The 24798-nt window shown below is 43.5% G+C and overlaps 2 protein-coding genes across 2 annotated transcripts; both read left to right on the forward strand.

Moving 5' to 3' along the window:
* The first annotated feature begins 2 nt into the window (after positions 1-2).
* On the forward strand, positions 3-10841 carry LOC106495065 (keratin, type II cytoskeletal 7-like). Its single transcript, XM_067313943.1, has 9 exons — positions 3-133; positions 6603-7101; positions 7778-7989; positions 8202-8262; positions 8692-8787; positions 9054-9218; positions 9648-9773; positions 10454-10674; positions 10805-10841. The coding sequence occupies exons 1-9, from the start codon at positions 3-5 to the stop codon at positions 10839-10841; spliced, it is 1548 nt and encodes a 515-aa protein (XP_067170044.1).
* Positions 10842-17212: 6371 nt separating this feature from the next.
* On the forward strand, positions 17213-22610 carry LOC106495066 (keratin, type II cytoskeletal 4-like). The gene is made up of 9 exons (XM_013955461.2): positions 17213-17671; positions 18446-18660; positions 18970-19030; positions 19701-19796; positions 20398-20562; positions 20649-20774; positions 21037-21257; positions 21581-21609; positions 22132-22610. The coding sequence occupies exons 1-9, from the start codon at positions 17213-17215 to the stop codon at positions 22608-22610; spliced, it is 1851 nt and encodes a 616-aa protein (XP_013810915.2).
* Positions 22611-24798: the final 2188 nt, after the last annotated feature.

Genomic DNA, 24798 nt, shown 5'->3' on the forward strand with positions numbered 1-24798 from the left:
CTATGGGTCTGGAGGAGGAGGGGGGAGCTCAGGTGGTTTGGGATCCATTTCTAGTAGTGGAGGGTCCATCTGTGGAGGAGGAGGATATGGCTCTGGAGGAGGAGGAAGCTCAGGTGGTGGAAGGTCTGTATATGTAGGGGGAAGATATGGCTCTGGAGAGGGAGGATATGGATCTGGAGGGCAGCAGAATGCAGAGGAGGAGTAGGATGCTGTAGATTTGAAAGATCTAGTTTGGAGATGGTACTGGTGGATGCAGCTCTACAGGCAGAGAGCTTTTCTAGAAAGGGGGGTGGTTATTGGTCTGGTGGGGGAAGTGGCTCCGGGACAGGCAGTTCATCTAGAGATTTTTCCCCGAAATAATATTTGCGTGCAAAGATCAACTGTCACTGGAATGGGAGCATGGAGTTCTTGTGGATGCAAGAGTGGCTTTCCTTCTCTTAACTGAGTCACTTCTAGTCTAGATGAGTCATATGCAGTCCCGAATTCTGTTTTCTTTGCACTACCATCTCCTGAATTCTCCCACCAGTGCGCCATGGGCACATCTTCTTTTGGCCTATACTTTCTCTTGAAGATATTGTAACTGTAGCTATTGTTTCTTTAGGTATTTTCTGAAATGCTTTGAGCACTTCAGCTCTCAGGCTGTATTTGGGACCTTTTTCTTTGTCAACTAAAGCTTGAAACCCTGCCTGTGGTGTGTGTGTATTGGTCTGTGCGAGGGTGCAACTCTGAAACGTGCATGAGATATTTGAAAGAACGCTCTGAAATATGTAATCTAGTTTATGGAGAACTGATCCAGTCTCAGGAAATTTTTTAATGGAAACATGGAAGAAGGTGTTTACAAATGAACATCTATGGCTATAGGCTCATCTGCTGTGGAGAAGAAGAAGAAGAAGAAGAAAAAAAAAAAGGTTTTAGAGTACAAGTCCCATTGGCCTAGCTCATTAAGTAATCACAGCACAGTTCAAATCATCCAAGTGAATTTTGCTAGCATTGCATTTTGCTGATTAAGAAAGGAACAGAATGTCTATGAACAATATTGTCTCCTTATTTCTAGCCCAGTTCTTCTCCTAGGGTTCCAAAGCACTGTTGGATGGGTCCATCTACCCTCTGGTCAGCCTTGTTTAACCAATATTTTATTCAATGGTCACTTCTATGCAGTAGAAGCTAGAAGTATTCTAAATTCTCATGGGAGCTACTCTAAATTCAATAAAAAGTTCTAATGAAGAATAGAGAAACAGATTCCTGGGAAAATTTGTTCAAGAAGCTCAGTGCAACTGCGTCATCTTAATTTAGCAACACTCCACTTAAATAACTGGAGTGTCACAATCCATGTCAGGAACATTTTGTGTCCCTCTCCCCCAGTCAGAGGGAAGATAGAAGCTTCTAAATTGCTTTTCAGAGAAATAAGACTGTGAAGAATCCTGCGGGTGGCAGCCTGGGATGGGAGCCAGTGGGCAGCTCCTTGCTGGGGAATGAGATGCTCAGCTTGGTGGGAAATCCATTATGGAGAGCCATTTGCACATGGCCATGGACCCATGAAAACAGAGAAGGTTCATAGGGAGCCCCAAAGGGCTACATGAAACCTTTGATCTGGAAGAAACTAGGGCTACCCTTCATGTGGGGAGTTCTAGACACACTATTTCAGGCAAAACTGAGTTATCATTGCTCTCATCGAATGCAGAAAGCCCTATGCATGCTCTGACCCAATCAGCTGTTCTAGGGCTGTGTTAATGAAATCTGGAGATGATGTTAGCTAACCCTGCTGAGATAAGCCTGGGTTTTCATCTGCACTGCTTCATCTCACAGGTTCAGAGTATAGGAGGAGCCTACCTGTGCTTGCAAAATGCCATGCAGAGCTACCCTACAAGAGCTGAGATAGTTTATTCACCCTGTTAATGCTTGCTACTGCATAATGCACTGAAACAGTTCAGCTCTTCAGAATCCAAGTGATAAGCTACATCATCACAAAGACATTTTCATCTAAGACAGTAGATAAGGCTTCTCAATCAGGACAGAACTCTTCCCCACTCCCTCCCTCCCTCCTGCCCTGGCCACTGCCAAGAAAACCGTAGAAGGTAATTCTGATTTTTTTGAAATACACATTACTAAGTATTGCTGGGCTTTAGTTTCACTATTAAACTAATTTTTTAGACAGGATGCCTAGAGTTTTGCAGCTATAATCAGTGCAATCAAAAGAAACAAAGAATTAATCTGATCAGTGTGGTCAGGTCTGTGGGTTCTTTACTGACCTGTTTTGTACGGTGGAAGGGAGGAAGGTAGAGTCAGTGGAGAGAAACTGGCACTTCTGGAGGCAATTCAACAGACCTGATTTGTGCAGCTACTTTAGTATGGGATGAATCACCTTCTGGAGATCAGACAAACCATCTGTTTTGGTTGACTTATAAGAGTAGCCTGGGAGACCAGGTTAGAGAAAAGACTGCTAACCCTGAACTCCTGAGAGGGGCTTGATCAGCATTTCCACTAAGTCATTCTAAGTACTGTTTACACCCTGGTAGTACATAGCCTTAAGTGCAGGGCTAATTTTGTGAAGGAATGGTGTGGAAGGGTATATCAAAACCTGTTCTGCTTGTCAGCTAAGTTATAATGATATCTCCAGTTTCTGGGGATGAGTGTTCTGGCACCTCCTTCCATATAGAATTACCCCTGTTTAAGCAGGAATGAAAAATCTGGCCCCAGATGCCAGACATCTAAAAATACAGTATTTTTAAAAATGCTTAATAGCTGCTGTTTCTTTCCTTCAGCAGGTATGTGGTCCAACTCCTGTTAATATCTGTAAGGAGCTTGTGTATTCAGCTCATTCTGTCAGGAGCAAGACCAAGTTTCATTTCTTTGGACAGTATGGATTTGAGCTGGAAAAAGGCTGGAAAGCAGCTCAAAGAGGTGCAATGTCTATGTATAGAAGGATATGCCCACTGCTAATTTCTCATTGTCTCAACAATAAGTTGCATGTGTCAATTATATAGTGCCCATGCATTTTTTAATGGGAGGTGCCACAAGGTAGACTGGCTATAAGGCTGTGCCCAGAGACTTTTTAATTTTTGAGGTTCAGGTGCTGAGCTGAAGACTTGAGAAGAGAAGATCATAAGATGAGACCTTCAGATTAGTATCATCAATGTTTTGAGGCAGGTAGCATCAGTCAGCACAACACTGTAAACATGCTCATCATGTAACACTGAAACAAGGTGTCTACTGACACCCTGTGCCAAGGCATGGCTTGAATCTCCAAGGTTATTGACATGAAGAGCAAGCTTTCAGGTAGGAGGGAAGGAAATGCAGGTAACAAAGAAGATGACAATAGGTCAGTTGTCATTAAAACTGTTGGGAAGTCTGTATCTCAGTGTTGTCCTTCTGCCAGAAGATGCATTACAGGATGCACATGCATTTTATGAAACATCCCAGGCTCATAGTCAACTTCAGGGCACAAATCCACAGGAAACCTCGGCTTCTTCCAGGTGGACTGATGGCCTTATTGTTCCCACGCTGTTCTGACTTCTAAATAAATAATGCCCTCTACAGGTGTGAGCCACCTCTTGCTAAACTGTATCCTGAGAGGTTCCTGAGTGTTGGACTAAGTGTGAACAGACACACCACCACCAAGAACCCAAACAAAAACCCATCAGGACAGGGATGCTGAAGATGCATTAGATACCACCACCTAGTGGGGGAAAAAAGTTGTGCCGCAGAGGTGTAGAGCTGGTCTTGGAGCCCTCTCTCCCATCCTGACTCATGGGAGTTTAGGGCTTCAGCACTCTTTACCATACAAAGATACCGAGAACAAAAAGTCCCCTCCTCATTTGTTTTGGCAAAAAGCTTTGGAATTAGTCATGGCTGCATTGTATGGGCCTCCTTCTATCTTTACTCCTGGGCCTCTTTCCAAAATTCCTGGTAAGGAAAAAAAAAAAAAAAACCCTAACAAGCTATGATTACCCTGGGAGCTGTTCCCCTTTCTACTCTCCCTGTGCCCACGTACACATACAAACCCCCTCTCTTGAAAGGGAGCCACAACAAACATAATTGCTTGGACCCAAAAACACTGAGTCCTGTTAACTGAATGGAAGTAAATGGAGAAGATATGGTGTATTTTAACCTTAAAGAGGCTCTCCACTCTCAAAGGACATGGAAAAACTCTAGCTTCTGCAGCAAACTGAGTGGGATGAGGTGAAGTTGGGAGGGTAATGCACTCTCCTTTAAACTACAGCCTGAGCTGGACCAGGTCCTGTCCTGCAAAAGCACTACTATGCAGTTGAGAACAGCCCCAGGGTTGCATCAAGCGGCATCATCTGCCTTTTGGGGACTCAGGGTCAGGGGGTGAGGCTGATCTGGATAAATAAACCCTTCTCTACCTCCAGGGATGTGAAAAAACAAGTTCAAGAGTTTTGCTTATCAAAGTGTATCTATGGGAAGAAAACTTTTGAAACAAAGACCCTTAACCTTGCAGGCTCTAAACACGAAAGCTCTGAGCTAACCCTTGCCCACTTGAAAGGAACCAAGCTCTCCTTGCACCGCCAACAGCAGGGCCTGGCAGAGTCCTGTGAGATCCCCCCTGCTCAAAAGCTGCAGGAGCACTATCAGCATCATGAATCCCCATCTCCAGGGCCATTCAAGTGGCGGGGGATTCAGTGGGAGAGGAAGGAAAGACAAACTGGAAAAACAAAATGAGAACAGACTCAGAGCAGCTCCAGGCGAAGTGTCCTCCTCCTAGGCTCCAGTCTTGCTCTTCCAGCTGGGATTGCCATGGACTCTGCTGGTATTTAAGCAGGCAAGTTAGACACCCAGGGCTTCAATCATTCCTGCTCTTCTGTGTGTAGGTGTAATTGATAGTGCTGTCAAGAACCTGCAATTAAGCTAGTTGTCTTTCCAGCTGCTTCATACCATCAATTATCTCTCTTGCTGGGCTATGGGCAAGATGTTCTAGTGCAGAATATTTGCAAATAATGAGGTACAAGAAAACCTTTGGTATCAGCCACTCTTGGAGACTGAATACTAGCAGGGTTTCTGGTAAGCAGATTTGCTTTTCATCAAGCCTCAAGATAGCGAAAAAAGCCCTCCAATGGTCCTAGGGAGCAAAAAAGTCCCTGTAAAACTCAGGAAAGAAATGAGCAAGTGAGATATTACCCTTTTCTTGGGAATTTGAAACCCTTAAATGTTTATTTGCCAAGAACACTGACCAAGTTTTGAGCCAATTGAAAAGTTAATGAGAAGGATGGCATAAGAGCAGGGGAAAACCATTTCTTTCAAATCTGAAATGAAAGCTTTCATGTTTCTGTTATGAAAGGGAGTCTGGAAAGGAGCCACAAGGACAGAGCTGCAATCTTGGCTCCACCTCTGAAGTATTGGGAGGTTCTCAGCAAATATATTAAACTTATCAGCCTCTTCTTCCCCATCTGTCAAGCAAGCCTAATAAATCTTTTTTATTTGCCTCAAGGTATCCCAAGAGTTTTAATTACAAGCTCAAATATAAAGGATAGAAACAGAGAATAGCCATACAGAGTTGGAGTAATAATGCTTGTACTTTTGCATGATACTGGTGGCTGGTGCATTCATAGTCTGCCCACCAAGGCCAAGCCTACTGCTGTCTCCAGTTAAAGATTAACAAGCATCCAGTTAATATTATTGTGGCTGAGGTTCCTTCTTTTCTAGGATATTTTTTGTCTTCTTCAAGGGAGTCTCGTTTTTTCATGTGCTCTACACAATCAGGGCCAAAAACTTAATGAGAAGGTACAGCTACACTAATTTAAGCTCCTAAAAGTCCGACATCTAAGTCTGAGCTGGTCATTTTAGACTTTCTTTGTAGTCAATGAAGAAGAGAAAGGCTCTCCAGAGAGCAAATCCTCCCATTATGAAGTGGGCATCTAATAAAAGTGAGATGTGTCAGTCCATCAGCTCAGACCTAACATCTGAAGTTAAGAGAGATGAATCCTGCCCATTCAGTCATGGTATTTAACTGAGGATGGTGTGTGGAGGGCTGTTTTTAAATAAAGTATTTTGCACTCTTTTATCACAATGCATAAACTTGCATTTCCACTCCAAGTTATGATTCCCAGTTTCTAAGCATTGGGCTGTGCCTTGATGTGTCTTGTGGACATGTACTGTCTTTATTCTGTGAAAAGCAAAATTTTGGAGACTCCCAAGGGAGTGGCTATGAAGAGAACAGATAATGCAAAAGTCAGTTCTAATTTGCTGTTCACCACAACATTCCTCTGCAATCTGTCCTTGACAGAATGGGAGACACTCTTAAGGCCATTTCCTAAACTGTAATTAAAGGGAGGAAGGAGAACAAATTAAAATAATAAAACAAACAACTCATGAAACCCAGCCTATGCTGTCCTCCAAGCTGAGCTTGCAAGCAATGCGATTTAAAAACAGTAAAATTCCATAGAATTTCACAAATGTTCAGTGTTACACATTGTTTTGCATATTGAAACCCATGAATTGCTGCCAGGCAAGGCAAACCCCATGAAAACCCCAAATTATTCTTCTGCATCAACCAAGCCCAGCTTTTGAGACATATATAAAGGAGATGCTCAGGGTGTCAGAGCAGAGGGGCCCCTTTTTGAGTTGCATGCTCTGCTCTGTTCCAGCAGTCTGGTTTTCCTGATCCTCTCCTCCTCCAAGTATACCAGCATGAGCCAACAGCTGTCAGCTGGAAGGTCTCTTCATGGACAAAAGTGCTTCTCATCATCTTCTGCTGTGAGCAGCATGAGCCGCTGCAGAACCAGCATTTTCCCCTCAGCTGCACCATTTGGGAGAGGATATGGAGTCTGGAGCTACAGAAGCCAAAGCCTCCAGAATGTGGATGGATGTAAACAGATTTCCTCTGGCAGAAGACTCCCACAGGGAGTCTATGGAGGATGGGGATGCAGGGATGTCCACTTCAACAATGAAGGTGGGAGTCGCGGGAGCATGGTAGGTCTCCGTGGCAGGAGCTGCAAAAGTGAAGGTCTTTGCAGGGGGCACATCAATAAGAACCTCCTGCAGCCTCTTTGTGCAAAGATTGACCCTGAAATCCAGCACATCCGAATGCAGGAGAGAGAGCAGATGAAGAGCCTCAATAACCAGTTTGCCTGTTTCATTGACAAGGTGAGATCTGAGAGGAGACTCAAAGAATGATCAGGTTTAAGTATGAAGGAAATCTTCCTTTTGCACTCAGGTCTTTGATTCCTCTCCTTCTGTCATCACTTTACATGAGACTGATGCTGGCTTTAGCAGGCATGGCTCCAGTACCATAAGCTGTGTAGCAGCTCTCCAAGCTGCCAGTGCAGGTCTAGCCGATAAGGTTATTTTAATCTGGTTATTTGTGTGCTTGGATAAGCTGCATCTGTATTTATTTTTAATAGTGTAAGGGAGTTGTTCCTCCAAGGTCCTCTACTGTGCTTCTGCACTGTTGCACTCACTCTACACAGCTAGGTCTCATAAAGTTGCACTGTCTTCTATTGACAAATGGTGATTTCCACTATCTGAGCATCCAGCTGCTATGCAGATGTATTTAAAAAGTTCACAGTCTCTGTAGCTGCTGCAAAGGCTGTGCTGCCTAAGGCTGCCCTGGGGAACAGGAAAGTAGCAGGCCTAGTTTGCTCTAGGATTCCTGGGTTAGGAAGATCACAGTACCTCCCTTTTGTCCTTGTCCCCTTCATGATGAGCCCCTAGAGCATTGACTCAGAAGAGAAGATGCCTAATTCCTTCCCCATTCACCTGATCCCCGTACAATGCACCTAAGCATGTGTCTGAAGAGGGTGGCTTTACTTTCTGATCGCAGGTACAGCACCTGGAGCAGGAGAACAGGGTGCTGGCCACTAAACGGGACCTCCTCCAAAAGCAGGTCATGCCATCCCAGAAGAACCTCAAGCATGTCTTTGACAGCTTCATTTGCAGCCTGCAAAGGCAGCTGGACTTGCTGCTGCATGAGAGGGGGCAGATGGAGCCTGAGCGGAATGACATGGAGAAGCTTGTCGAAGTGTTTAAATGCAAGTAAGTGGGCGGACACTATTGAGAGGGAGGTGAGCTCAGGCAGCCTTTCTAATTGAACTTTTTTTTTTTTTTTTTTTTTTTGTCTTTCTTGATAGTCTTCTCTCTAACAAAAAGCTACATTCCAAAAGCACCATGACCCCCTAAAAACCCAAACAAATAAGGCCTCCAGCCACAGAATGACCTAGCAACCAGTCTCTTTTCTTCCCTGACAGATATGAGCAGGAAGTGACCAGACACACAGCTGCCAAGAATGAGTTCATACTGCTGAAGAAAGTAAGGAATTTGGATGAATGGAAGGGTTGGATTTAGAGATCCAAGGAGTTTCCTCTCATCTGGTCCTTCCACGATAAGAATCAGGTCTAGAGAACATTAAAAGTCATTAGACAAATAAGTATTCAGAAAAAATGCATCATAGAGTATTGCCAGAGAGTATCGAGCCTCTGCCATTTACCACAGAAATTACATTTAAATCTAAAATGACAGCTTATTATTCATAGCACCCAAATCATGATATTTTTAAGCAAGAGTCCAGCAATATTGTATGTGCTTGTGGGACCCCTCAGCTGTTGCTGTCCAGGGGATATCTGACCTTCCAAATCACATTTTCTAAATGAAACATCTTACTCAAAAAACATAGTGAAACTGCCTTAGGTCTCCATGTAGCCATCATTTTGATGGCTAAATGTTTGGGAACTCTTTTAGGATGTGGACTGTGTCTATCTGACCAAGGCAGAGCTGAAAGCAAAACTGGAAACCCTAAGGCAGGAGACAGAGTTTCTGAAGTGCATGTCTGCTCAGGTATGGGTACTCCTATCTTGTTCTTGCTAGACGGTTACCATTCCCACCAGCCACTCCTTGTCTATATTGATTTATGCCTGATTAAACAAATCCATCAGGCTGTCTCTTGGAGGCAATGGGGCTCAAGCTGCAAGTCTAGTCACACCTCATGGGTTGTGGCTCTGAAAAAACTCTCAGCGGTACTGTTACTTCCACTGGGGTGTGAGATGAGAAATGAAGGGAGGGAAGACTACTGACAGCTTACTGCCGCTTCACATGGCTTCTAGGAAATTGCTGAGCTGGAGAAAAGTCTTTGTGACACTTCCGTCATTGTGAAAATGGACAACAGTCGAGGCCTGGCTATGGAGGGCATCCTCAAGAGCATTGAGTGCCGATATGAGGACATAGCTCAGAAAAGCAAGGCAGAGTTGAACGTACTGTACAGAACTAGGGTAAGTTGTAGCACCCAGCGACCTGCCGTAATTCTGTCACTGTCAAAAATAGTAGCACAAAGACAGTGGTTTTTTTTTTATTATTATGTCATGACTATGTAACTTATGGACCTAATTTTCCATTCTGCTAAGCTAACTTCACAGCAGGGCAGAGTCTCCAAGTTAGGAGAACACCCCCAACACAAGTATAGTGCAATGGGACAGGACTCAGTCATGCTGGGAACAGGGGTGGTGGTGGGGTGTCGCTGGTGATGTGAACACTGAAAGCTGCAGGAAGAAAGCTCCCTTTGCTGTTGAAAGTCTCAGGAAGGGCTACACTGCAAGTATTTTTATAAACTTAGTCCAATTCACTTTGGAAACAGAAGCAAGGCTCCTATGTTACATACACTACTGGTATTAATTGCCAGCTCTCTCCTTTCTTACCGTCAGTATCAAGAGCTTGAGGAGGCAAAGGGGAGACTTTACAATGAACTGAAGTCCCACCAGCAAGAGATTGAAGAGCTGAGTTTTGTGATCCAGAGATGGCAGCGTGATCTTGAAAACATGAAGAAGCAGGTACAAAGGGTCATATTTACTCACTGGATCTCCTGGATGTGAGATCCCAAGCCATCTTTTCTAGATTTCTCAGGCAGTCCTTTTGTCTTTAATGTAGATCATTGCCTCAGACTGCTTCCACTGCTCTAGCTAAGATCTTAACAGTGCTGGAGGATTATCTGATGGACTATTTTCTGCTGGATCATTTCGATTATTGCAAAGAACTAATTGCACCAAATTACATCATTGGATTAGCTACAGCAACTCAGACAATTGCTCCAGCAAGAATTCTAGCAGGAGACAATGCTTCTGACACAGGCTTAAAGCATCCAATAAGTAAGGTAGAGTTATGACTCACCAGCAATTCAGCACCCATAGTAAGTGGTATAATTTTCAGGCCATCTGATTCATCACATATTTTATAACGGGAAATAATGGAAAACCTTAATTATTAGTTCCAATTAGAACAAAACATTGGTATCCTTGAAACAAGCTTAGCATAGTCTCACGGTATGGAGATGCGCACAGCCTTCCCGTAATATTTCAGAAGTGATGTTTGATCTTAGAAACATTTGGCTTTCCTAAAAATGACATCAATACTTTTGAATTTGTCACTCTCAAAAGGAGAATTACTCTTTTAAAGGTAAATATGGAAAGAGAGAGGGCAGAGAACATAAGGACTTTTGTCTCTCCCTGGACAGGTGTCTTCTCTGCAAACATCAGTTTGTGATACTGAACAGCGCAGGGACTGTGCCCTGAAAGATGCCCGGGAGAAACATATTGAGATGCAGAACGCCCTCCAGAAGGCCAAGGATGGGTTGGCTTACATGCTGCGGGATTACCAGGAGCTGCTGAATGTTAAACTGGCCCTGGATATTGAGATAACAACATATAAGACCTTACTGGAGGGTGAAGAGAGAAGGTGGGCACCATCACAACTGTGTGTGGGCAGTGTGCAGTTTTTGGGACTCTTCAGCAGAGACAAGAAGGATGGAAAATGCTAGAAATGCTAGTTATGTGATGGATAACCATATGACTTTCTCCCCCTTTAGGATATGCACTGGGAGCCCTGTGAGCATGTGTAAGTAATTGCAAGTTTTGCTTTATTTTCTTACAACAATAAAAAAGCTAATTCTGGTTTTCAGGGGGAGGAGGAAGGCCATGTTCTCCCCAAGAGAACTGTTCCCTGAATGATTCAGTTTATGTTTTCCCATGACAGTGGTCACCACCCCTTGCAACATCATCTCTGGCCAGGGATGTGGATCTGGCCCTGCTAATAGACAGTCCAGAAGACGCTGGTCCTTTTGTGGTGCTGGTAGAGCATCCCTTCCTGCAGATGTCAGTGCCTGCCACAGAGGATTCACCTCTAGAAGCATAGCCAGCTCTGTAGGCAGCCGGTATAGCCCTGGAGCTCCCAGCTGTGGCTACATCTCCAGGAACAGAGGGTTCAGCTCCAGAAGAGGGGGCCATTCGTGCCAGAGCTCAGCCCCACAGGGTACTGGTAAACACTGTGGTAGGACTGAAGAGATGGGTGGAGAGAGCTGCAGAACTGTGAAGAGATCGGGAGACTAAGCTCACCCAAGAGGGGTGAGCAGGCCAGGGGTGATGATTTCAACTGGGCCTTTGTGCCCCAGGAACAGCCAGATCTGAAGTTCAGCTCTAAGAGTCAAGACAGCCAGAATGTAAGAACTAAAATACGGTTATAAAAACGAAAGTCCTGGTCCACTTTGAGTGGTAAAAATGTCCTCAACACTACTTTCCACTAGAGGAAGAGGCATACTAGAAAGAAGAACATTGTAACATCAGGAAACCACATCAGAGAAATGCCACCAGGATCACTTCAAAAAAAGGGACACTTAAAACATATTCCTCTGTTCCTTTAAAGGCTGTCGTTGTCTTGGGGCACCTATCATACTATCAGTCAATTCCTGCTTCCCACCAGCTTCATCTTCTTATTTTTTCTGATGAAACCTTTGCTAGCTATGAAACAAGTTGTGATACTTAGTTCAAAATCCTTTCCCTAGAGTGCTCCGGGAAGTGTTTCTGTAAATGAGCTCTTTAGGACTCTCCATTTCATCAAAGTCAATATGAAGTAATTTTAGGCAAGTCAGTAGAGCTGTACCAGTGAGACAGTGGGGTCATGGAGAGCAGCAGCAGGACTCTAGTGAAGTTCTTTCTTAGCTGTCTCAGACCAGTTTGGTCATCCATATGTAGGCAGGCAAGCCATAAAGGAACCAAAAAACCCCACATTTCACCTTCTGTAGTCAGCAACAAGTAATTATGTTGCTTGTATTCCCATTAGCTTCCTTACTTAGTGTCGTGACACACAAAGTCTGTACTTTGACATATGCATAAATTAGAGCTCCATTATTTGTATCCTGATGACTCAAAAGCTCTAAAACTTTGTTTGCTCTACTTCCAATAAAGCACATGGAATATGAAAGTGTTGCTACTTGGTTTTTAGTATTTCCCAAGAATACAGGAACGCCCTAGTCCTAAATTGGACAAGGGGGTTTTCTCTGCTGTAATCAGATATATCTGCTGATTAAAATTTTTAATGAACAATAGGCAGAGGTGCCAGGGCTGCCACACAGAGAGTGTGATGTAGATCCAGTGTTTAGCTGGTGTAAATTACTGAAGCCTTTTAAAGTCAGCTAATTTATGTTGATTTGCACCAAACTTGGCTCTTACCCAGTGCCATTCAATGCATGTTTTAAGATTCATAGAGAAGCTATCTCAGTTTCCTTGCATTTTTATAGCATGTCTACCAATGAGGTGCGACGGTAAAACACATTTTACACCAGTTCAAAATCTACTGCAAACAGGGTCATTATCAGGAAAAACTCAGGAATGTGCTTGATTGCCTTTTTTCAGCATCATTTTGGAAAACCTACAACTACCAGTTTAGGATTTCAAAACAGATCAAAGGGAGACATTTTATTGTATGTTTGAGTGGATTAAAAAAGAAGCCAACAAATTAGTAACATAAATCAACCACAAAGGACTGAAGTGTTTTGCGATTAAACTGATGAAAGCCAACTTTCAGAGCAAAGAAATGAACCAGACTGAGGCAAGTCAGAAAGATATGGGTTTTACAGAAAGGGGAATCCAGAGGGAAGGTCTTTGCTGTCCAAAGCAATTATTCTGATTCAGAACTGGAAAAGCTTTCTCTCTCCGCCCCCAAATTTTCATGTGATAAGAAGTCATTTCCCAAAGAAATATGAGCAGCTCAAAAGAAAACAGGTGCAAACCTTAATGATGAAAACCACAAGAAAGATTTGACAAGTGTGTAGAAAACAACAATTGCCAACCATAAATATTAATTGGGAGGGTTTTAAGGATGTCATGAAGTTTATAATGTTTCCATCAAAAATGGATAATCCTGTCCCTTTTTATGCAAGAGAAGACTAAGTCAATGAAATGACGGAATTTGTATTGCTTTCTCAACAGCAACACCCCCCCCCCCCAATCATTTCAAGACCTTGATCTGATAAGTTAATTTAGCAAGTGTTTTCCTTTAAACCTGTGACTAGCCTCTCTGAACATCATGAATCAGCCAGGCATTTCATCAGAAATTCATCAGTATGTCACAAAGGTACACAAATCAAATCAAACATGGGCTTGGGCACTAGTGATTTAACATAACAAAAGGAAGAGCATATCTCCTGCCAGTTGAATATGCTTCCCAGAACGATCTGACCCAACTTCCATGGGCAATTCCTCCCCTCTCTAGAGCTCAGGGAATCTTTTCTGCCCAAGAACATAACTCCAGCAAGAAGGGCTGAGAGCTAGTGTAGATTTATAGGGAAGCTGCCATAACCTAGTACTAGCTGCAACATTTCAAGAGTAATTTTTTTTTCCCTTCTCTAAATTATTTGCTTTAACAGACAGTGTGATGCTATCCCATTCAAGGCCCTGGATTCCCATACTTCCCACATTTATTTCCACTGTTCAATTCTGTGGGAGGAAGACATCACCATGAAAAAGATCAAAACAATCCTTTGCTTTGTTGCAAGCCTCAGATTTACAGGCACTAATCACTGCATGGAGCTATATGCATACACGAGGAACTGAGGAAATCTAGAGAGCATGTGATGTTGTGTACTCTCATTAAGACTTCAAAGGTGCTAAAGAAATTTGGCACCCAAAGGGTGGGACTAATTTCACCTAACTTTAACCATCCAGAAGTTGGGCGCCTGGTCTGTTTGTCTGGTTGTCTAGACTGCCTCTGGTAGTCAATAAAGAGAGAGGTAAGTACCTCCAGAAGTTGATTCCTCCCACCTGTCTTAGCTGCCTATTTTAGGATGTGATGAATCACCGTCTGGAGATGTCTATCTCTTTCCATTAGCCATAGAGGCAGTCTCAAAGATGAAATTAGAATACATGGCTAGTTTGATGGCTGAAGTTAGGAAGGAGGTGAATTCAGGCCCAGCGTTTGATGAACTTTATGAGGAATATCCTTTGAAAATCCCTGTCTCTGCTTCTAACATATAACAGATGTAGGCTAAAGAGATAAAAAAGAATACATTACCATATTGAATCCCCTTGGACAACCTTGGCTTTAAAATACAAGGGGATGAGGATGCGCTAATCAAATCAGTTTTTTAACATTGCATGAATGACAAAGACAAGAGTCTATATAGTCCATAAAATTGCGTGTGCAAAAATACATATTGTCACCCAACGTTATATCTGTTAAATGCTGTTTGCAGGGGTAGGTTATTGCTATTGTCCTATCTGAATGCAATGTGTTTTCTATGTCTGTGTCTAATTACAGAGCCCGAGCATGGCTCTTTGAGACTATCGCATAAAATATATTTTAAGAGCTAGTTCAGATTCCTCTCCAGAGGCAACAAACAGATTAGTGAACTTCACGTGTTTTCATAACAAATTCCATTTTTCAACAACACATTCAGGGAGAAGAATGCTGACAAAGGGAAAGATTGCAAGAGGACAGAAATGATTCATTCACCCCTCATCAAAATGTTTTCCTTCATTTCTTCCTCAGTTCCCCACCCCCCCCAAAGACGAAAGATGATGAATCCCTTTTTTAGAGTGAAAAAGATGTAATTTTTGCTTCAAAGTACTCTCCCATTTTCCATGTCTGCTCTCAAAATAACAAATAATCCTGTCGGTTCTCAAGATCTTATGTACTAACATCTACTTAGAACAATGGAACACTCAATGTCCCTTGGAAAGACCTGAAAGACATTAAATGAACCTTCTGTATAGCTGCCTTCACACTGGGATTCACTAGCAACAGCAAGAGTTTGGCTAACACAAAAATGTTACTCAATACTGGACAACTTACTACAAAAATTTCTTACCGTTCATGAAGCCAGTGGCTCTGGTGAGATGTTTTAGAACTGGGACTGCTGACGTGCAGTTGGTTCACAGACTATTAACTGTAGTCTATGATATGTTCCAAGAGTCTCCCACACAGCCTACGTGTATAATGGGGTGCAGACAGGGAGCAATGGCTCACTAGCTTTCAGTCTGACTTTTGATTCAGGACACAGTTTTCCTATATGTAGAACATGTATTACTTCTCGCTGAGTGAAAGAGCTGAAACAATTGTCCTTTGTACTGTTTCTCTGGAGTCAAACATGCATTTCATTTTTGATCATCTTTATGCAGAACTTAAAGGCTCTGGGTACTTGCGACCATACAAGCTTTAGCTTGAACTCTCTAATATTTGCCAAAGATATGTTTTAACTGATATTGCCAATTGTACTGGCAACCCAATATGAACTGTGAGCCTAAAATATTATAAACAAAGGTGTAATCTGAAAGTCATGCTGTAAATATGTTGATTTATCCCACTTGTACAGGGCAAGCGCATCAGTTAACGCAACTAATTTGTACCAACAGCCCCTCAAACTCACATATGTTGCAATTACATGTTAAATTAATAGCCTGGTGCATCTCAGTGTGGTAGTCATGTCCAACGGCTTGCTAAGTTTAGCATTATTTTTGTGATTTGCACTGCCTGATCCTCACTCTTGGAAAATGCTTTCAGAGGGGGTTAACAAGGGTGAGTGAACACGATTACCAGTTGTCTCCAGATACTGTCACGCAAAATATTTAACATGCAGACTTCTCTGAGTATAGTTCCCATTCAGTCAGGAAGGGCTGAGAGCATTTAGTTGAGCGTGCACTATAACGTCTCTTTCTTTCATGAGCACTTTGCTCTCAAAGGGCTGAAAGAGCCCTATTGTTTTGAATGTCCAATTGTCAGCTTGCAGAAAGGCCCAAGAAAGGCCTGAGACATTTGGTTTGGTGTCTCACCTCTTTGGGCTGGTGACTAGGAGAGAGCTTTGTCTTACCAATGTGAGTCACCACCTCAGGTGCCCAGTCTAATTACTCATTGAGACTCCTCTGTTGATGGAGAAAGATCACCACCTATGGAGAATGAGTCATCCCAATTCCCCTAGCCGCAGACCCAAAGGTGGTTGTCTCTCCCTTGAAGGTGCCTCTCCATTGACTGTCAAGGATGTGTTTGGCAAAGTTACCGAACTTTTAGCTGTTGCTTGTTGAATGAGATGAATTTCTCTAGCCTGAAATGTGCTATTGCTCCATTTTTGTTACCTGTAGAGATTACCAAACGATAAAGCAAGGAGTTCTCTGACATCCAGCTGGGTAGAAGCTCCAACGTAGTGAGGGCCAAAGCTTTAAGTGCATCAAATGGACTTCAGGTTAAGAATTTGTAATATTATTCATGCGACAACAGCAAGCTGAAATGTGCCTCAGTTTCTTGGTAGTAAGAGAACGTCAATGTGAAATGCCGCATCAGAGTGTTTTGGGGGGAGAGGGAGCCCATTTTGAGTCCTTGCCTGTGAATCCAGACCCATAACTCAGTAAATTCACTGCTGTCTCAGGCAAGCAAGTGGTCCATCTGTCACAGCACAGCTTCCATGGTGTTTTTCCATGGTTGGTCTTTTTTGATTATGTTTCTGCACCCAAAATGAGTCTGTTGAGAGAAAAAAAAGGAGAGATGATTGTGAAATTACCCCCACAAAGTGCGTCTGCAAAATGTGCCATCACACACAAAAACCCATGAGACGCAAAACCCCAAACAACACACTGCAAACAAATCACAAAGAGTTTCTTCAAAAATGTTTGCTAAACTATAATTAGTGTAAGTAAGTAAGTTAGGGGAACACTTCAAACTGTAATATATTCTAAGCCAACTTGCAAACAGAGCAGTTTTAGATTCCTTTTTATTTCCTCAGTAGTTAGTTAGTATTTGCTGGGCTGTTTTGCATTTTGAGGAGCATTTATTGCTGCCAGGCAAACCAAACCCTTAAGCGCTTTAAATTAATGTCCTGATCCTATCAAGGCCAGCTTCCTAAACATATATAAGGGGTAGCATCAACTGTGTCACTTCAGCAGGATTGCTGTTCCTCTCCTGCAGAAGAACTTCCCCTAAACTTTCATATTCCACCTTCAAATAAGCCACAATGAGCAGACAGGCACCTACAGGGAGATCTGTCCTTGGACGAAGAGGCTTCAGTTCGGCTTCTGAGATTTGTGGTCGAAGCTATGCAGCCTCTGCCTGCCAGCCTGTCCGATGTGGAGCTGGTGCCTATAGCAGCAGGAGCGCCTGTAACCTAGGTGGAAACAGAAGAATTTCCTATGTGAACGGGGTCTGTGGTACTGGATGTTACGGGGAGTTCGGCTATGGAGGTGTAGGCTATGGTAGTGTTGGAGGAAGGGTTGGCCTTTGTGGCCCTAGGGGATATAGTATCGTGCGAGGTTACCCAGACCGCAAGGCTGATGGTATCCAAGGTATCTGCATTGACGAAAGGCTCCTAAAGCCCCTCTGCGTTGGGGTTGACCCGCTGGAACACGAAATACGCTGTCAGGAGAAGGAACAGATAAAGACCCTCAACACCCAGTTTGCCTGCTTCATCGACAAGGTGGGTACAATCTGCTCCCTACTTACACTTCTTTGAGAAAAAAAGAAAAAAAAGTAGTCCGGCTCATGCCATGCATCACTGCGCTAGATCCATGCAGGGATCTATGTTTTTTCAGGCTGTGATCTTCACTATTGGAGAAACTCAGTTAGTACTTGCTGGCGTCTGTATTCTGGCCATAGCAGCACTGAACTTTCTTGTAGTTACCTCTCTCTGGACAGCCTGAATTCAAGGTTGGATTTCTCTTTGCAGCCTTGTTCTAGTTCAGCTAAAAGTTATGATTCTGACGAGCTCATTTTTCTGTCCTATATTCGATTTGCTTTTCCCATCTTTAAATAAAGCAACTGTTCCAAAAACATTTCTAAAGATGGAGGAGATGATAGATTAATTGTAATCCAGATATCTAAACATTAGACATCTGAGCCACCACCTTAGGATCCCTTTGTAGAGAAAAGAGACAAACAGGTCCCTTCAGCTGAGGACTCAATCTCATCTTGGAATATGTCATAGGCACCTTCTGGAGGAGCTTTATTTCTTTTCATTGGTGAGAAAGGGAGTTAACTCAGATTTAGACATCTAATTTTTAGACTTTAAATAAGGGCAGATAATTTTGTGATCATTATGGCATATTACTTCTCATTTTCCAAAAATCCTATTCTTACACTTGCAGGAAGATGCACTTTATCTGGATCCAAAGTGAGAGCAAACAGTTAAATCAGGTGTTGAGTTATTGCTTTCCTTTCTTTATTTGAACAACTGCTACTTTTTGGTCCACAGGTCCGATTCCTGGAGCAACAGAACAAAGTGCTGGAGACCAAATGGGGCCTCTTGCAGCAACACGTTCTACCAAAGAAAGGGAAAAACCTTGAACTGTACTTTGAGAATTACATCTGCGATCTGCGGAAGCACCTGGACTGCTTGTTATGCGAAAAGCAAAAACTGGGCAGTGAAGAGTGTGCCACAAGCCAGCTGGTGGAGGAGTTCAAGTGCAAGTAAGGGTCTTAAGGATTCCTATGGCTGTTGTCATTTCACTTCCATATTTTGTCTCAGGGAACTTCTCCCAGACATGCAGTGAATCCCCTTTGGAGATGTCAGATTCTTCTGTCTCACTTGGGAACTCTTTGCATTGTTAATGTTGTTGTTCATGAACAAGCTTCTGATGTTTGGTCTCCAGACACCAGTCTTACAGTGCCTGATGGCAGTCTCTGAGCAAGCAAAGGTTGTTACTTTTCCAGATGAACAGTGTCTGTGTGTTTGATGGTAATGCTTGGTACAGCCCTTTCCTGCTCCTTTTCCAACAGATATGAAGAGGAAATCAACAGGCGTACAACTGTAGAGAATGAGTTTGTGGCACTCAAAAAGGTGAGAAGCTCAAAATAGATGGATGATTACACCTCTCACGAGTTTATCTGCCATAAAGTCTGGCTGAAAATGTACATTATTGGAAGATGCCTGGGAAAATGTGGTACAGTAAGTGGAAAGCTGGAGGCCTGTAAAGAAGCACAAGGTCAGAAAAAGAGGAAGATGGGAGTGGAAAGAAAAAATAATGTGTCCTCCAAGCTAACAGCATTAGCATTGCAGCAGTAGTTTTGTTTCCCCCAAACACATTCTTGAATTTTCATGCAAGGGTCCATTTGGAATAGACACAGTGGGAGAGGTTACACTGGCATACTTGGTGTCTGAGATACTGGTTATCTCCTGACAGCTTCTTCAGATCCTTTATACCTTGACATCAGAAAGTGAGAAACCATCTGAACAATACTTAAAAATTATATTTAAGCACTCATTAGTCACTGCTGAGTTTGTAGCTAAATCCTAAGTAATAAATAAACTAATTCCTTTAAGTCACGTTGGAATGGGTTCGTTTTCCTTTAGAAGACACCAGGGCATCTTGACTCAGCCTCTCACACCTTTCTGCTCTTGAAATCTTGTTGAAACAGGTTTCTGTTATATTGGCACTGCATCTGTCTTCTGTGTTTCTCCAATGTTTTTAGAGAGATGATTTGTCTGGAATGTGTCTCACTTCTTTCAGGATGCAGACTGTATCTTTTTGAACAAGGAAGAGCTGGAGGTGAAGGTGGATCTGTTAAGAAGGCAGTTGGAGTTGTTGAAATGTGTGTTTGAGGAGGTGAGTTCCTCTGGTCCATCCCCCCAGTCTGGTGCTGTCTCATCCTTCAGGTGGTCCAAATTTCTGCAGCTTGAAATCCCTGTTGGACAGTCACTTCTAAGAGCCCTGAATACTTGAAAACATGAAACTGCAAGACTGATATAAAACTAACATGAGTATGTTGGACAGGCAGAGAAATCCCCCTTTCTTAATGCAGCTCCAGATAGAAATTGGCTGTGTCCTAACTCCCCCTCTGGAGGATGAGATGAGTCTGTCTAGTTACTCTGGATTGCAGTTGTCTGATTAGAGCTAAAGAAACTCCCAACTTAATACTGTCATTAACATCAGTCAAACAGCTGAAGATGACAGGATGCTAAAGGTTAAGTCATTCAAATTCCTTGCCCTTGATGTGGACAGAATTGCTGCAGGTCAGCACGTAGGTCAGCAGCTGTCATGTGGTAACTCATCCAGCAGGGAGGATTTTCTGCTGAGCCAACCTGAGGGACATTTCTTGACTTGCTCTATCCATCAGCTGAGCAGTGTGGCTCTTTGTTCCAGTCCTTCCTTCACTACAAAGCCTGAGAATTGCTAACAGCTGACTAAGCCATTCCCCAACATGTAGGAACGATCTCAGGTGGATCGCCAGCTATGCGACACTTCGGTCATTGTGAAAATGGACAACAACCGAGACCTGGACATGGAAAGCATCATTAAGAATGTTGAATGCTGGTACCAAGAAATAGCTCAGAAGAGCAAAGAAGAAGTTGATGCTTTCTACCAAACCAGGGTGAGTAAGGAACAACCTGTGTCTCAGCCAGACTACTTCACGGGCTGCAGGGTTGAACTGATGCTTGTCTTGTTTCTCGATTCCAGTTTCAGGAGCTTCAGGATAAAAGGGGCAAGTATTGCGATGATCTGCAAAGCAACAAGTGTGAGATTTCAGAACTTACTCGGATGATACAGAAGTTGCAGTGTGAACTTGAGAATGTGAAGAAGCAGGTAGGTGAGACCCAGAGCTGCTGCTTGCAGAAGGGGCTACATCTTATAGGACAGCTGAAATATGGGTGAGGATAACACATCACCCCTTAGTAGACTAAAGACCTACTCTAGGCTAAGTCCCTCATCCAGAAACCGCTCCAGAGAAGTTAATGCTTTTTCTCAGTTTACAACTGAAAGAGTTCATTAATCCAAGGGCAGAATGCCCATGAATTAGGGAATAAGGCACTGAAGACATCCACACTGTTATACTCTCCTCTGACAGGTCACCTGTCTGCAAACCTCCATTTGTGACGCTGAGCAGCGCGGGGACTGTGCCCTGAAAGATGCCCGGGAGAAACATATTGAGATGCAGAACGCCCTCCAGAAGGCCAAGGATGAGCTGGCTTGCATGCTGCGGGATTACCAGGAGCTGCTGAATGTCAAGCTGGCCCTGGATATCGAGATTGCAACATATAAGACTTTACTGGAGGGAGAAGAGAGCAGGTGGGTGACAGAGAGCTTGTTCCTTTTCCCCTGGATGTCAGAGCTACAGGCCTGAATGATTCCAGCACCCAAGTGAACTTAGCAGCTCCAGGATACTCCCAGACTCATAGAAACTGGGTCTGGAGAGATGGCCGGAGGCCATACAGTCCTCCCCCTGTGCCAGCAAAAACAGTTCCTGTCCTAGGGATAGTGAAACATGTTGCAACAAGGGATTAAGAGACAAGAGGGCTGGATATGTGGCTGGCAGTTATGAGTAATTTCAAGTTTCCAGATGTGCAACCAGTTAATAGGGTAACGTACCTTTCTCTTCTCTCCTCTAACAGGATATGTGCGGGGAACCCAGTGAGCGTGTGTAAGTAATCTGAAGATTTACAGTTACTCCAGTTATGAGTGTTTCTAGGCTCATTTTAGGAACGGTAGTTTATGAAACAGCATTATCTGTCTGTCCTGGCTCCCTCTGCCATTGATCCCCTTTTCCATTTCAACCCAGTTTGACAGTGAAGCTTTTGTCCCCGAAATCTCAAGTACCTCCAAGTTTCAAGAAAACTGGCATTTGGGTGGAGGATGAAAGTTTAAATTCATTCTCTTTTCTACTTTTGGAGGCAACAGCTAGCTCATCAGGCAATGCACACATGTGCATTGGATCAGAGAGAGAAAATGTTGCCAGACAGATGAGCGATGTGGGAATTGGGAGGTTCTGTGAGGGGATGTGTTGGGACATGGGGGAGGAGGTGGAAGGATCAGGGGCTCAGGTATGTTGGACAAACCTAGAGGAAATCAGGTTTGGTCGGTTCTGTCATTCATGAAACAACTTGCCTATGATAGTGTTCCAGCTTTTCTCTCCAAATAACTAATCCTGCGGGCTGCCTTGCAGCTGTGGTCAGCAGTGGCTACAATATTCCTGAAGAATGTGGGGTGCTGCCTGGAAGCGGGGCTGCATGTGGCTACGGCTCCTTGGGGAGATGGTCTGGACGACAAAGTTCCCAGAACGGAGGATTCAGCTCCCGGAGCGCCGGGATTCACCCAAGGAGAGTCGTCAGCTCTGTGGCCAAGCAGTGTGTCCCAGAGGTCTTTTGCCAAGCCGGAGGGGTCAACTGCAAAAGTGGAGGGTTTAGCTCCCGAAGTGGGGGCTACCCAGCCCGTACCGTCATCAGCACAGGAAGTGGAGGCTTGAATGCTACAACTGGAGCTTGCCAAGCTGGTGGTGTTGTCAGCTTTGGAAACCAAGGCTGCGTCATCAGGCAGTTGGGTGGCTCTCCGGTTGTTGTAGCTAATAGCCCTGAAGTTGTGGGGCCCAACAATGGAGTGGTGGGGAATTTGGGGGTCGTCGGGGACCCGTGTGTTGTTCCATAGGCCAACAGCCATGGAGGTGGCACAACCAGGAATATCAGAGCGCAACGCTTAGACGCGTGGTTCCTACACCTGAAATGATGCAGAATAAATTCTCTGCCCACTAAGAGTAACATTTATGAAGAGTCCATTCCCATGTAAAAGCCCTCATTAGCACCATATATATATCCCACCAAGTTATGTTATCAGAATCCCCACACCTAAAGATCCATCTCTAGCAAGCTTCTCCGACAGGTGCTCAACACAGTATTAGTTCTTCGAGTTTATACTGTCTAGATTATCGCAGCTTTAAGGGTTTGCTTGTTGCACTGCCTTCTCTCTCTGGCCTCTCCTATAACCAGCAGGTTCATTAATGATGTTCTTTCTCGAAAGACACCTCTCTTTCTTGCAGCACCTCCCAAAGCATTTCAGAAAAGAGAGTGATGATTTAACTTTCCCAGAAGGTATTGCAAAGAGCATGCTTCTTTTTTGTCAAACAAGAAACCCTGAGCTGCAAATCTGAGCTCCAATTTTAAACAAGGCAATTTAAATTTTCAAAGCACCTGCTATTTACACTGCAGCCATAGGCTTTTGTGGAATTTGCTTACAGATGAATACATAGTACTTTCATTTGCTTCTGCATGTTAGGGGTGGCTAGTTCAAAGCATGCTGATTTTTAGAAGAGCTCACCCCCACCCCAGAAATACCAAGGAAAGTTTCTCAAAGTTATTGGTGCATAACACTTCTGAGTTTGACATCTTGTATTCAGATAACCAGAGCTTCTTTCATTGACTTCTCAAACTTTCCAGCTTGTCAATGTGCCTTCAATAAACTGCACTGAACACAAATATTTTGTCCCTGAATTTCTCCACCTACAGTATTTAATTAAATTACATAATGGCTGAAGTGCTTTCTCACAGACCAAATGTCCATGCAGGGACAAAGGAACAACCAGATCTTTTGATTCTCCTTAGAAAATTTGGGGCATGGTGGGACTCAGATTCCAGGAAAATCCAAAGGTGTTTATTCTGTTTTATTTAGGTCCTTGTATCACATGACCTATATGGTCTTTTAGAGCTCAGGATGCTCTTTACATAAGCAACAACTGTTATCAAAGTTTTCAAGAAACTTCTTTTTCAGTCATTCTCATTCTGAACATCATAAGGCTTCCTCTCTGGCAAATGTACCGATCCATAGCTTCACTCACCACTGCGACCTCCGAACAACATATTTGTTTGATCCTTCTCTGTCACAGCAACCAAATGAAGACAGACTGCTAACATTGACCTTGTTCTCCCTGCATGGGCTCAGCAGCCTTGTGATTGGGGTTGTTCTTCACCAGATTCATGTATTCTAGACACAGAAACCTTTGCTTCAATGTCACTAGGGCAAACAAAATTTGATGTTTCCTCAAATGACTTGAAGGGCAAAAGGATGAATTATAAGATCTCTTGGCCATAATGAGGTGGGATTGACTTTGCCTCAGCTTAGAAGTTTCCCATGTAGAGCTCAACACCCAAGCTAGTCACTGAGGGCCTGTTTCATTGAAAGAAACCAACATTGCCATGCTGAGATTAATTCTGACTAAACATAGACGCCTAATTTAGCATGAGATGTATCAAGCTCTAGACTCTACTGGCTGCATCAATTAGATTTCTCCTGGCTCTACAGGGAGCCTGGGGCGGGAGTATTAGTGCAAATGGAGACATCACCATAGTAGACGCCTGCATGTACTCAGACGAATACACCCTGCCTGTCATCCACAGGATTCACAGACACTATTATCACAGTGAATTTCTTCCTGTCTCCAGCACATGAAGAATGACAGGTCACACAGCACCACTAATCTCCCCACTCTCACAGGGCAAAACTAATTGCAACCTAAAACCCAGCAAATATTAAAGACTGACACAGGGAAGAAGATAAGCACCTTCAAGAAGGAGCATAAGGTGTCATTTCTATGTTAAGAGTAAAAACGCTCTCGTCCAGCTTTGACCATCTGAATGTTAGCCTAAAATAGGTGAGATGGGCAGTCTGCCACATGAGCGTCTCTCCTCTCCTTGTCGAGTAGAGGAGGCCTCATTCAACAGTTTATCTAACTTGAAAGTGGCTAAAATTAGATGAGATGGAGCCCACCTAAGTGGCGAATCTTCGATCCGAACTGAATGCATTCACCACTGTCTATTTGAGAATATAACTTGAGAAGAAGGAA

Source organism: Apteryx mantelli, chromosome 33 (assembly GCF_036417845.1).
Source record: "Apteryx mantelli isolate bAptMan1 chromosome 33, bAptMan1.hap1, whole genome shotgun sequence".
NCBI lineage: Eukaryota > Metazoa > Chordata > Aves > Apterygiformes > Apterygidae > Apteryx > Apteryx mantelli.